General features: G+C 43.5%; 1 protein-coding gene across 2 annotated transcripts in view; it reads right to left on the bottom strand.

Moving 5' to 3' along the window:
- Positions 1 to 192: 192 nt before the first annotated feature.
- The window catches only part of MARK1 (microtubule affinity regulating kinase 1), a 57,834-nt gene continuing 43,887 nt past the window's right edge, over positions 193 to 14,139 (bottom strand). Inside the window, exons 12-18 of one of the 2 annotated variants that reach the window (XM_070401059.1) lie at positions 13,984 to 14,137; positions 13,479 to 13,675; positions 11,419 to 11,519; positions 9,830 to 9,994; positions 9,174 to 9,425; positions 5,550 to 5,594; positions 194 to 2,335 (exon numbers count right to left, since the gene is read on the bottom strand). In XM_070401059.1, coding sequence (XP_070257160.1) covers positions 1,981 to 2,335; positions 5,550 to 5,594; positions 9,174 to 9,425; positions 9,830 to 9,994; positions 11,419 to 11,519; positions 13,479 to 13,675; positions 13,984 to 14,137 — 1,269 coding nt within the window. In that variant the 3' untranslated portion in view covers positions 194 to 1,980. Of the gene's footprint in view, positions 2,336 to 5,549; positions 5,595 to 9,173; positions 9,426 to 9,829; positions 9,995 to 11,418; positions 11,520 to 13,478; positions 13,676 to 13,983; positions 14,138 to 14,139 lie in introns of both variants that reach the window. The other variant, XM_070401060.1, reaches the window with a different exon arrangement.

Raw genomic sequence — 14,139 nt, forward strand, 5'->3', positions numbered from 1 at the left:
GAGAGAAAGTATAAAAAACACCAGTTCCTATGTTGAAAAAGGCATGGTGTCTGTTTTTATAAAAACCATTTAGACAATAGGAACCGCTATAAAAAGATGGACGTTTTCTTGCTGTAACAACATCCTGAAAACCTACGTAGCCTCACCCCCTGCCAACAGAATGGAGAAGAACGACATAAACCCCCCTTCTGTCCTAGAAAACAGGTCATCCACATGCCGGTGAAGAGCAAAAGACGAGTGCTTTATTATGAGAACTGTTCAAGTAAAATTTCAGTGTGCACCAGTGGAAGTGAAAGGAATTTGCATCAATTGTCTGGAATGAACACGAGGTGAAAAAGGGGCTACACAGTTGTTTTCCAAACACCATCCTTGGCTAAGGCAAAAAAAAAAAAATATACACTTGGTGTTCGAACAGAACCGTACAGAAGAGAGCTACATCACAGTCCAGTACAGAAGGTAAAATCCACCCTAGTCTGGAAGCCACGGGAATGAATGGCACGTCCCCTACCGAGAGCCGTCTCATGTAGGTTGGAATTACAGTATTTATCACAGCCGTCGTGTTCTGCAGACTCATAAGATTTGAATACAGTTTCTATGCCTCCGGAGTGTGCGGAGGGGGCCCACAGGAAGATAGTACAGTCATTACAACATTCAATAACATTGCACAGTCAACCTCCAAGGCTAATTCCGTATCAAGTAACGAGTATTAAAATGTACCTTTTCTAGTGGTTTTACATCGCAGGGATCATTCATTATGAAAGGAAACTAGGCCAACGCCTGATTACAAAGCCGCTCGTTATAGGCCTAATGATGTGGAATAAATACAGGAAATCTGGCAAAATCGTAAAAACAGAGAGGTTACGTGGGAACCAAATGAACGGCCACATGAGCGTAAATCAAAAATATGCTGTTATAAATAGTATATTTTGCTCCACAGTCTCCTAAGGACTCACAGATACCACTGTGTCGGGGGTGGATGGAGAGGGTGAGGGGCGAAGGAGGCAAGCGTCCCCAATGCCAGTGAATTCCTGAGGTGGCATTATTTCCTAACTGACGCACGGACCAACACTGGGAAGATGAGTTGTGCTATGAAACAGTCCGCTATTATTATATTCCCACAAGGACACTGCGATATTGGGAAGGCAGCAAACCTATTGCGCTATACTAGCCAGATAAGGTATTGATTCTTTTTCATTTTGCTGCTACGATTAGCAGAGGGTCAGAAAACACTTTCAAGTTCAAAAGACACTGGATGTAGGTTTTCACTTCCCCTCAGTACTTCTTAGTTAGCTCAAGGCAAAGCTATAACTTATTTTCATGGACTCTATTTTAAAAACTCTAAGTGCCAACACTGTAAACATGTCGTAACTTCTCAACTAAACCTTGTCTGGTAACAAGGATAAGAGCAAAGATAAGCAGGAATAGTTCTGTGTGGAATAAAGCCGATCTAGGGATCAGCTTCTGGTTTCAATTTCAATACGACTTGAAAATAATTTTTTAAAAGTCCATGCTACAATCGTAAAGACTACTTCTGTGCACTTTCAATTCTGGACACAATTACCTTCAAAATTACATGATGGAGGTAAGAATGTTAAAAACCCACCAGAATGTAAATAACAGGGAAGAATATTTTCAACTCAGAGCATCAAACGTACATTTATGTGCAGAAATCTAGACAACTATACAAGTTTTGAAGCAATCATCTGTTTTATTATACAGCTCTATGAACAGAAAATGAACAGAAATACACAATATACTTACCTGTACATGTGAACCTACTTTTTTTTAGCTACAGATATTTATTATAGTTCATACTGACTTTAATTTTACAGTTCATAACTATGTATAACCTTATTGTGTTAAGGGCAAATTCTACATGGGTGATTCACAGGCCAATCGCATTAGGCATATTACCCAGTACATCCAAGAACTGTACCTCATTCGGATGTGTCTTCCCTGATCCTGCCAAGTGGAGTTCCTTTACAGTTTGAGCTCATTGGCTATTTTAGATGCGATGTTCTTAAAGGCAATCGACGTTCCAGAGATTCGCTTGAAGCGGACCCCGTTCAGCGACAGCCGTGGCAGTTTGCACACTTCCATCTCCCACTGCACGAGGCTGTCCTGCCGGGCATCTCCGTGGACGCAGAAGAGCAAAAACCTCTCCTTCTGTTCGTAATCGCAGTTGTTTGCATCTAACACTTTCCGGATCTCTCGCATCATGTCATTGGGGTCCATGGAACTCGTGGTCTTCATGCTCCAGGTGAAGCGCAGAGAGCGTGGCTTGGGGTCTTTCCCCTCTTCCTTGTCTCTTTCTTTCGGGTCCCCGGATGTACTTCTGGAAGAACAGGGCACAGGGAGAGAACGCAGAGAAAAGTTCCACTCAGCACAGAAATCGACACACACACACTCTCAGGGGTCAGAATTCAGTGCTTCAAAAAATGACCTACTTTGCAAACTACCATCAGGCAAGTAAGTGCAAAGGTTCATGCCATCTTGCTGTTACAAAAACCGACCCCAGGATGCCCTCTGTTTTGACTTTGTTAATATCTTCCATCTAAAATAGCGTGTTGCCGTAAATGTACTTTTTTTGTGGGAACAAGTTTGCCGCCGGAAGTGAAGAACTGAATACTTTTTGAGGTCCTTCCATAGTTTTCTGTTTCAATTTGCAAAGCCCAATCTTCATTTTCTGTACATTTGTACAAGAAGAGAGCCCACTAGCACTGTGCTTGTAAATACACAATTTTGAAACATAAAGAAAAATTTCCCCTTTTCTATCTTTTTTTGGGGGGGGGGGTAGGAGAAAGACTTGGGACAGCACAGTAGCAATGGCCACAGAGGGGTTATTTCTACCTGATAATGAAGGAAGAAGCTGGTATTGCAATGAGGTGAAGATGCCAGGTCGTACCACACACAGGAATGTGGGCATCGATCGGGCCCTCGAATCATGTCCATGCTTTGCTGAAGACATCCTCAGCACGGTCTACAAGGCTCCACACGCCTACACCCCAGCTCCTCGCCCCGACCCTCACCGCTGCGACTGTCCTCCTCGCTCACTCCCCACACACATTGGTCTCCATACTATTCCTGGAACCTACAGCGTCTGGTCTGGTCTTGAGGCTTTCGCACAGGCTGTTCCCTCCACCAGAGTAGATGACTGACACGTATTTCTTAAGCGCATCAACCTCACTGAATTTTCCTTACTGTAGATCTCCCATGAATAATACAGAACCAGACAACCCATTTCACAGAATCAGAGAGGTAAAAGTAGTAGATTTTATGATTCAGAATACCCTGTAATTAAATTTAATGAGTGATTATTCAAATATAGATGTTATAATTCTAATTTGCTAACCCATTTCACCTACATATGATTTAAAGTAGTGGTATATTTTTAAAGTATAATCTACTATCTACATATATTAAAAATTTTATATCAATATTATCCTATAATGTATACTCATGTACACATTTATATATGAATTTTCAGGGATACGTGTATACTTATATTTCCCCCCTCATTCCTAGGCCTCTGAACGCCCAAAGCTCTGCAAACTATGCAAGCTTGAAAAAAAATAAGGAAATAACTAAGTAGAGAAAAGAAACCTCCAAAGGCTATGAACTAAGTATGGAGCACATTTATGCCAATGCCTTCTCCAGCCTTCTCTCTCTGCTCTCTGACCCTGAGCCCTGGCCTCCAGGAATGTGCAGATCCAAGCAGAGACATTCATCAGGAGCACACGCACACTCAGGTCATGGGTCAGCATGCTGGGGCTGGAAGGGACCCAAGAGATCACGTGATCGACCACTCATTTTAAAAACAGAACTGATGGCTAGGAAACTGAAATGACTTGTTAAAGCTCATACAGCTAATGACCTAAAAGAAAGACTAGAAATCAGATGTCTTATTCCAAGTCTAATTTGCCTTGCATTCCGCCCAGGGAACTTGGTGAGCTTCAGACAACAGGCACATACGACATTTTCTGGGTGTATCTCAAGGGCATCCCCAGTGGCAACGTTAACTCAGGAGCTCCTGGAAATGTTATTGTAATAACCACATCTGTCCTTTATCGAGCACTTACTCCATGCCAGGAGCTGTGCTACCTGCCTCACATGTGCTAATTCCTCGTTCGCCCCTCACAACCACCCTGTGTGGTCAGAATGAGAACTAGGGGCACAAAGAGGTAGAATCACTCTTCTAAAGTCACACAGATCATCCTGGGAACTGGTAGAAGAACACAGCTCACCCCACACGGTCTGGGCTCAAGAGCCCATGCTCTTCACCATCATGCCCCACATCTCTCTGCAAAGACAGAGACTTATTAGCACTGGCCTGGTCCCTCCTAGGCTCCCCACTGCCTCTTCTGTAAAATGGGACACTTTCCTCCTGGTGGTTGTGTGGATTCAATGACTAGCAAGTACTGTAGAGATAGGATGGATTCAAAAAGTTTGTTCAAAAGCAAAAGAACAAACAAAAACGAAACCATGCCAATGAACTGAAATATTAGCGGGCGCCTGTGACACTGTCCACTACTAAGTGTCTCAGAGGGAAGTTTAGAAAACAGAGAGAAGACTCCAGAAGGGGGCTCAGAAGTGATGACCTAGTGCGGGATGACATAGGTGCTTTGTGTTGCCTGCCTCTGGCTCCCTTCCACGGTGTGACTCAGGCACCTACCTCCATGAAGAATCATTTCAACTATTATGACTAAACATAAATACAGCGCAGTTTGTAAAAAGAACTACCTTGGAATGTTCATCAAGTTTGTTCCAAAGCTCATGATGTTTTATATCCCAAGTCATTTTAAAAAGTAGAAATTAAATCGAGGCTTGTGTTCAACTGGTCAAAAATTATTCCAGAAGGAAGCGGGGCATGTGTTCACACAAACTAATTCAGTGCCTTTGTTGCTTACATTTCTCATTTATAAATGTAAACACAAGTAGTAACATGTCATTAATGTGGTCCCCAGGCCCCAGGCTGCCCATCACAAACCCTGGGAGTGGGACCCAGCCATCTGTTTAATCAAGTTCCGACTGTGCTCAAGTTTGAGACCTGTCGCCAGGTCGAAGACACAACCAGTATTAAATGTCAAAAAATCACAAAGCATGCCAGGTGACCATTTCCACACGTGGCCTATAGCCGAACACTCACCTGAAGTATATCACTAATATCAAATCTTCCCATGGACTTGGTTACCTCAGTGATCTATGCTATTTAAGACTAATATTAGTGACATCGTTTTAGTGAGAAAAGGATCAGTACATTTTAATCTATTCATTCTTTTGCCAACACATCTATTACGGGACAGAAAGGCCATTTCTCTACAAAGCATACAATTCAAAATCATGTTTGGAAAACACAAACTTACAGTTAATTAACTTACACGTAATTAAGTGCTAGGCAACATGAGGGAGACCCATCCCAATATAAAAATTTAAAATACACATACTAGCTAGTGATTCATTCTATTCATTTTAGGAAGTGCTGTCGGTATTTCAAAAGCACGTTTGCATACACGGGCCCTGGCAGCGAAGGGTTAATAGTGGCTCCTCACCTTGAGGTGTCTGTTCTGCCACTGGCTTCGCCTTCACTTGGATCCCTCAAAACAAAGTGAAGGTTGAGATTTAATGATAAGAGTGAAAAATAGATCAAGAAAACCTACATCTGAAATGATTTTAAAATTAACTTGTTGAGCCAACTTCTAGCATGACAGTTTCTGTGACTCGTCAGTCTAATACTGTTTCTCATGTTTTTCAACATAACCACACCGAACTGTCACTCATTGAGCGTCTACTGGGTATTGTCAGGGAGGAAATGCTGGGTGATGGTTTAGGATTTTTTTTATCCATGATCTTCCAATTCTCCGACATGACTTTAAAGTTATAATTTATTTTTTGGTTTAGTTTAGTTCAATCTAAAGTTAAAACTATTGAATAATTATCAACAGCAAGATTCAACTGCGTATTTGTTATGAAACAGAATTCTAGTAGTCGCTCAATTTTAGAAAACATACACATTAACCTAGTAGTTAGAAATAAAGCTCAACACATATATGAGTATTTCTAAAAATAAGTACCAATTTTTAAATAAGCAGTTAAGTTATTTCAGAAGTTAAGCTAACGATTCATGCACATGATAAAATATTACAGCAAACGAACAGCCCACCTAAGCAGGTAAGTCTGAAAACATGAACTCAATCTTAAACAGAAACATTGATCTTACCTGGATATCCACCTGTGAAAGAAAACCAGGAAAACTCTACTAATTGTCCTTTTGTTGAATGTAATTGCTATTTTAAAAATCTACCAAAATTTTAACTACTTTGTCATTTTCAAAGTTAATTAAATACTGACATAGGAGTATCAAGTTGTAAACCCATTTAAATATATGAGGAGGTGGCTTGTGATAGCAAAATATTAATAAACAGCTGGGGAAAATGATCCACTTGAACTTTTAAATTAATGTTTTAAGCCTCCCCATATAAGAGTGAGCTACGGTGAAAAAATCATCAGGTCTGTCCTAGCCGGGTGGCTCCATAGGTAGGAGCATTGTCCTGTACACTGAAAGGTGGTGGGTTTGATTCCTGGTCAGGGCTCATACCTAGGTTGTGGGTTCAATCCCCATCAGGGTGCATATGGAAGGCAACCGATTGATGTTCCTCTCTCTCATGGATATTTCTCTCTCTCTCTCTCTCCACCATCCTCTCTCTCTAAAAATCAATAAAAACATAACCTCAGGTGAGGATTAAACAGAAATCATCAGGTGTGATGCAATTTCCAGCTTACAGAGTCGGTATAGAGAACCTACCCACAGTGCATGGGTCTAAAAACTATTTAAAAGACTTTGAAATAAATCATCTCCATCTCCCTTGATCGATGATTCTAGGGTAAATTGCTTTCCTAAGACCAGAAAGCAACACTCTCAGGTGGTCATTTTGGTGAACAGTCTTCCTACTGGTCAGGAAGAGCTACCCCGCCGGCTTCCTCTTTGGAATACTGGTTTCCAAGTACATGAATGATGAGCTCACCCCTATTCCTATCCTTCCCTTCTTAACGCTCAGCAAGTCCAATTCCTTTACTTTTCCCCCTATGAAAACCCCACTTTTTCACCTAAGCATTTTAATGGCACACCAACTTGGTTGGTCCCAAAGTTTGTGAGGCATCTTGGCTCCCAAAATGACCCCGAGAACAGCCAGTTCTGGTCACAGAGGGTGTCCATGTGTGGGTTCCACTTCTTCAGGCCTTAGCCAAAGGGAAGGAGAAAGGCAAAAGGAACCAGAGAGATATAGGGCTTGAGCCCAGGATGGACTTCAGAAGGAGAAATAAGGGTAAAGAATGGATCACATGAGAGATGAGTTGAAAATATCTACACTAATAAAAGAGAAAGATGTAAATTGACCATACCTTCGTAACACCCACCAGCCAAGCAGGGGTATGCAAATTAACCCAACAAAGATGGCGGGTTAATTTGCATACATAGGCACCATCCCAGCCGCTCTGGGCCTCTGGGCAGCGTGGGAAGGCAGAAAGGTGGCTCCAGCCAGAGCGAAGGCAGTGCCAGCAGCCAGGGGAAGGAAGGCCCATTCTTGCACGAATCTTCGTGCATCGGGCCTCTAATTAAATAATAAAGCTAGACTATATCCTCAACCTTGAGAAATTCTCTCGCTTATCTCCAAGCTCCAACACCGCCCCCCTCCCAAAGTTCAATATGCTGTGACTGCAGAGAGAGCAACTGCATCTCCAGCCTGCCACTTGCCAGAGGACTTAGCAGGTTCATTCCTGGGACTGAAGCCAACGACTGGCATGTCTTCCTGCATGAAGTCACTTGTGGTAGATGACACAACCCAAGCGCAAGCACTTTAGCAATGCCAAGGCTGCTCATTCCCACGGTGACACGTGACCTTGGGAGAGAAGGGAGCATTTTTCTCTTCTCTAACCAAATCCAGAATTGATTGAAATGTGTTTAAAACCAAGACCCTGAAAATAACCTGCCAACCTGCCGACAAAACATCACAAACAATCTCCTCCCTCCCTTTCTCTCCCCCTCGGCCCAGAAAACTGTTCAAAGGACACGAATATGAGCACCATGAAGAAGAGCATCATGGAACCTTAGAAACTTCCATGCCAGCTGCCATCGGAGGCTGCGGCTGAACACCCTCATTGCCTCCACCTCATTCTCGATTTCAGGACCTGCTTCCTTCTAGCATTTACTAGAATTTACTACAACTTAGTTTTTCGTTTGCTTATTAGATTGCTTCCCACACTATTCATCCATTCACCCAATAACATTTACTGAATGGCATATTATGCGCCACGGTAGGCACTCAATATTCAGCAGAAGATTTGGCATAAAAGAAAGCAAACAAGCAAGTCCCTGTTCTCACCTTCTGGCTGGGAGAGACAATGGACAAATAAATAAAGTGCATCTATTATTTCGGAGCGTTCGGGCTCTGCAGAGGAATGAAGCAGGGACCCGCAGTGTTGGGAGGAAAAGCTGTGATTTTACACAGAGGTGGGGGAACGCCGTCCGGGGGAAGTGGCATTTCAGCAAGGACCTGGAGGCGCAGGAGCAGCCAGGAATGCAGGTCTTGGGAAGGGGACACAGGGACCCAGTAACATCAAATTTACATCAACCTGCACTGTGGTCAGCACCCCGTTATAACCAATGTGTATTGCACACTCATGCCTGCTTTCTCAGGAGAGTGCAGTTTTACTATTTTACTAGATCAGAAGTTTGCTATTCATTTGTGTTTACTGAGGTTAAGATTTTATGATGTTAAATTACATAAGAAATCTATGCAGCTGTCTATATAGGCTTTTTACAAGGAAGAGAAAGAGGGGAAACTATTATTAGTGAGCAATTTAAAGGATAAATGTAAACTCCTATTTCATTCCCTTTTCTAAATTAAGGCTCTTAAAACAAATTTTTGAGGTCAAGTTTTGCCTTTTCCACTCTAGAAAAATTTTTAATTCTCATTTTGTCCGTTTTTCTTCTTTCTCTTAAGGGAAAAGATTTTGTCTTCCTTGATTTTTTTCTTCAAACTTCTGCAAAAGAGCAGCTCTCATGAAATGTCATGAAACCACTTTGAAAAATCACTATAAAGAGGAAAGAAAAGCCCCAAACACACTTCCTTTCTAATCCCCGGAGGCCACCGCACACCGGAGCCCGCGGGACTGACCTGCGAACGAATCTGGAGGTGATCTTGCTGATGAGGCCGGTGGACGTGCCCCGCCGGGCGTGGGCAAAGGCCCCACTTTCGTGGGACGGAGACGCGGGGGGCCCGGCGTGGGCGGCGCTGCGCCGCTCCCGGAGCTGCTCCCCGTGGAAGGTGCTGCGGCTGGAGCTGCCGCGGGGGAAGCGGGTCCGGTCTGGGGTGCTGGCACTAATACTGTGGGCAGACGGGGACGCGGCAGGCACTCTCTGGGTGGTCCTGTGGGGACAAGTCACGACGCACTGTTCAGAGTAACGACCCAGGAAGCTCCCACTCCAAACTAGACAGAGCTTGCTATGCCCACTTTTTTTTAAGGGCAATAAGAACTTTTTATTATTATTCCTTTTCTTTTTTTAAGAAATTTAACACCCGGCCAGTGTGGCTCAGTAGTCGAGCATCAACCCATGAACCAGGAGGTCACGGTTGGATTCCTGGTCAGGACACATGCCTGGGCTGCAGGCTCTACCCCCCAGTAGGGGGCGTGCAGGAGGCAGCTGATCAATGTTTCTCTCTCATCACTGATGTTTCTATCTCTCTCTCCCTCTCCCTTCCTCTCTCTAAAATCAATAAAAACATTTAAAAAACTCTTTAACAAACGAAATGAAATGCAGTCAGCACATTACCCGGGTCGGTAAGCTTCGGAGCCGTCTTTAATGGTTGGCAGTGTGACTTTGATGGGGTGCCCGGAGGCGGACATGGACTTCTGGTGGCGGGGCCGTGCCGAGGGGACAGCAGGGGCCACGGCGGAGCCGGCAGAAGACAAGCTGCTGGCGGACATCTCCGTGAGGCTTTCCACATGGAACAGAAACACAGAGAAGCGGCAGGTCACTAACATTTAAGAACTACATTTTTTTAAAGTAAACTAACACCTTTCATGACTGCAACACTTAAAAGAAGTTAGCACTAATGGCATGATTAGTGACCGACAAGTCAATGTTCTTGGGAACGATGTATAGGGTGAACTGACCATCACCTTCCATGGGAAATAAGGACCTCACCCACACTTACCCTCCTTCTGTGAGTGATTCGGAGACGGTCTGAAATGATTTTTATGGATAAAATGATTGTGACTGGGGATATTTTTCCCTTTCCAAAAATCACAGTGTGGTGTGATGTGTTGCTTTGGGTCACTGCCCGTTAAACAAAAAGAATTCATAATTATAGCAAAAATACTACCGCTGGAAGTATTATTAAAACACTTTCCGTTCCTATCATGAATCAATAAGTTAACTGTTGCAGATTAAAGAAACTCCAGATGAGGGCTTAGTACAGGAAAAATAAAAATTCAGATAGTAATCCCTAATTATTCTTTTAACCTAAGGGATCTTAAGTCCAAGGAGACCCATTTCTATGACATACAGTGTCTATTAACTGAGAGGAAGCAAATGTAAGCATGGTCTGTGTAGTCCACCGAAATGACTAAGGATGGAACTCAGCACAGAATTTTATTAGAATGAACTCCCTGCCCTTTTGTATTATATTGATGAATAGTTCTGTATTATAACTCATGATGAAAAAAAGCTAAATTTTTAAAATAATAAAAATATGGTTTATCACTATTTAAAATAAAACACTGAGAATTGCATGGTTCTCAAGGATCAGCTGAGATGGCCACATTTCTGTAGAGGAAGAAAAACCACGCCTTTGGGATTTGGATACAGTTATGACTTGAGGGAGGGGGAAAGGGAAGGAGGTAAGAAGGAAGCAGCAGGCATATAAGAGAATGTGATCCAAATTATGAAGATCGGAATAGAAAAGATTTTAGTGGAAAATTCTCAGGTTAAGAGATTTACCTCCTGTTTTCCCTAAATATTCCCCCTAGTAAGAATGGTTGGCTGTTGCCAGGCCAGCGTGGTTCAGTGGTTGAGTATCAACCTATGAATCAGGAGATCACGGTTCAGTTTCCCAGTCAGGGCACATGCCCCAGTTGCAGGCTCGATCCCCAACAGGGGGCGTGCAGAAGACAGCTGATCAATGATTCTCTCTCATCGTTGATGTTTCTCTCTCTCCCTCTCCCTTCCTCTCTGAAATCAATAAAAATATACTATATAAAAAAAGAATGACTGGCTGCAATCTTACTATTCTGTATTTCCTTCCCTCTTGACCCATGAGCAGTTGGTTGTAGCACAGTAACAGCGGAGCCCCAACCTTCACTAGTGACTAGTACTGAACTGCATAGAAATCATTCTCAGGTAAGCACTGTGACACTTACCTGCTGTCTTTTCCATTTTGCAGGGCCATGTAGCGGTCTGTGGTCCTTTCACAGACATACGTGTTCCTTCTTGCCATACTTCCTCCAGCATATACATTGTTCTTTAAAATGGAAAAGAAAAGCCATTTTAAAATCCTAGCTGCAGTTGTGGAAAGTCAAAGAAATAAATGGAAGCTGCATATGACTCAGAAAAAACACACACATACACATGTATGGTCGGATTTTCATTGACCAGAATCTTGTATGAATGAGCCCTATGTCACACTCTCTCTCTCAGGTGGACTATAGGTATATGAATGAGCCCTATGTCACACCCTCTCTCTCAGGAGGACTGTAGGTATATGAATGAGCCCTATGTCACACCCTCTCTCTCAGGTGGACTGTAGGTATATGAATGAGCCCTATGTCACACCCTCTCTCTCAGGTGGACTGTAGGTATATGAATGAGCCCTATGTCACACCCTCTCTCTCAGGAGGACTGTAGGTATATGAATGAGCCCTATGTCACACCCTCTCTCTCAGGCGGACTGTAGGTATATGAATGAGCCCTATGTCACACTCTCTCTCTCAGGTGGACTGTAGGTATATGAATGAGCCCTATGTCACACCCTCTCTCTCAGGAGGATTGTAGGTATATGAATGAGCCCTATGTCACACCACCCTCTCTCTCAGGCGGACTGTAGGTATATGAATGAGCCCTATGTCACACCCTCTCTCTCAGGAGGATTGTAGGTATATGAATGAGCCCTATGTCACACCACCCTCTCTCTCAGGCGGACTGTAGGTATATGAATGAGCCCTATGTCACACCCTCTCTCTCAGGCGGACTGTAGGTATATGAATGAGCCCTATGTCACACCCTCTCTCTCAGGAGGATTGTAGGTATATGAATGAGCCCTATGTCACACCACCCTCTCTCTCAGGCGGACTGTAGGTATATGAATGAGCCCTATGTCACACCCTCTCTCTCAGGTGGATTGTAAGGGTGAAAGGTGGGGCACACACTCGGCCCAGCTTCAGCTCACCGCCCCAAGGCAGCAGCTGAGCAGTTGTTGGGAAGCAACTGGAAAGCTGAGTTTTTATTCTCATCTGTAAGCTGGGGGTGGGGACAAGAACAGGCGAGGGGACAAAGGCAGCTTTATGGGACCAGGAATGAGACAACTCTACATAAATATTAGCACCAACAGGAAACCCGTGGTAGTGACCATGGCAGGCTGGCCAAGGGTAATGCTAAGGAGAATACAGCTCATGGTCAAAGGCATGCGGGCGAGCAGTGCCACTCTGAGGATACTTCCTCATTTTAGGTTTGAGCCGGAGGCAAGCCAAGGCTGAGAAGCTCTGGAGAAAAAAGGCCTAAGTAAAAAGGGACCGATTCTCCTTACCGCCCACAGCACCCTGCCCCACCCTCCACAGTGGCTAGTACTGAACTGCATAGAAATTATTCTCAAAAGGGATGAATCCCCTTCTGTGTAATCCTTACTCTAATAGACAAAACTTGCCCTATTTATTTTTGGCCGATCCAGCTTTAAAATACATAATTAGCTTATAATGGGTTTAATCGTGAGGTCTAGCTAGAAAGTTAATAGATATATACTATATATTTTAGTGTTCTTTTCTCTCTCTTTATTCTTTCCTGCTGCCTTACAGGAAAATGTCTCAATCTCTCTTCTAGCTCCCATTATATAATTTCTAGTTTGCTGGTTTAAGTGACTGATGTGAGCTAAATTTATAAATACTAACAGAGTCTGCCTTCATCGAACACCTTACTTGTAAACATAAGATTAAATGAGCCAACATAACATGAAGTACATATTACACATGGGGAAATGAGAGTTTAATGTGCCATTCTGTGGTGAGGTTCGGTGTAATGTAAATAATTCATATTCTATCTTTTTGTTCCTCAATTGCATTTACGAGAAGCTTGGCCCTTTTTGCATGTTCTTGAAACGCACGATTCACTTTAAAATTGTGAAACATTAAAAAAAAAAATCTTTAAACGAAAACTCCTGACAACAACAGATGACTACCCCAAGCTGCCACAGACCCGACGGTCCACTCACACTCGGGATAGTGGACGCCTTTTTCCTCTCCGGCCCCACGAGCGGGCTGGTGGTCACTTCGCTCTTCGATCCCACGGTCGTGCTGCCGAGTTTGCGCGCTGCCCCGTCCTTGTCCCACTCGTCTTTCTGATCACTCTCCACGCTGTTGGCCTGAGGCCTCTTTGTGTACGATACGGCCGCGGAGATGGATGGGCCAGCTATAATTAAAAAAAAAAAAAAAAAAAAAGCCTAATGAGCTACAAAACAATTGACTTATCTTCTCCTTACGAAAAATACTCTGTGTTAAAAATATCTTTATTTGCATATTTTCACTCTGAAGGAAGATGAAACTGTTTAATTACAAAAATTAGGCCGGTCCCTGCAGAGGGGATCCTATTTGTCATTCACTGACAGAGCCTGCGGTGACAGGGGTGACACAGGCACATGAAGGTGTGAATGTATGATGCCTAGAAAACACGATCTGGATGGAATCGGTCTGTTTGCACTGATTTGACTTTTCCCCCACCATGATCGCTAAAGCGCCGCTGCTTCTGATTGGCCGAGATGCTCCTCTGGACCTTCAGGTGAGCGGGGGACTGGAGGGTGCTGTTGTTTAGGTCACTACTGGGCCGCGACCTCTGACTCAAGTTTCCACTGGATAATGACTCACCGCCTTCAAACT

The sequence above is a fragment of the Myotis yumanensis genome, unplaced genomic scaffold (assembly GCF_028538775.1).
Source record: "Myotis yumanensis isolate MYYU_CA2020_CCGP unplaced genomic scaffold, mMyoYum1.0.hap1 SCAF_22, whole genome shotgun sequence".
Lineage (NCBI taxonomy): Eukaryota > Metazoa > Chordata > Mammalia > Chiroptera > Vespertilionidae > Myotis > Myotis yumanensis.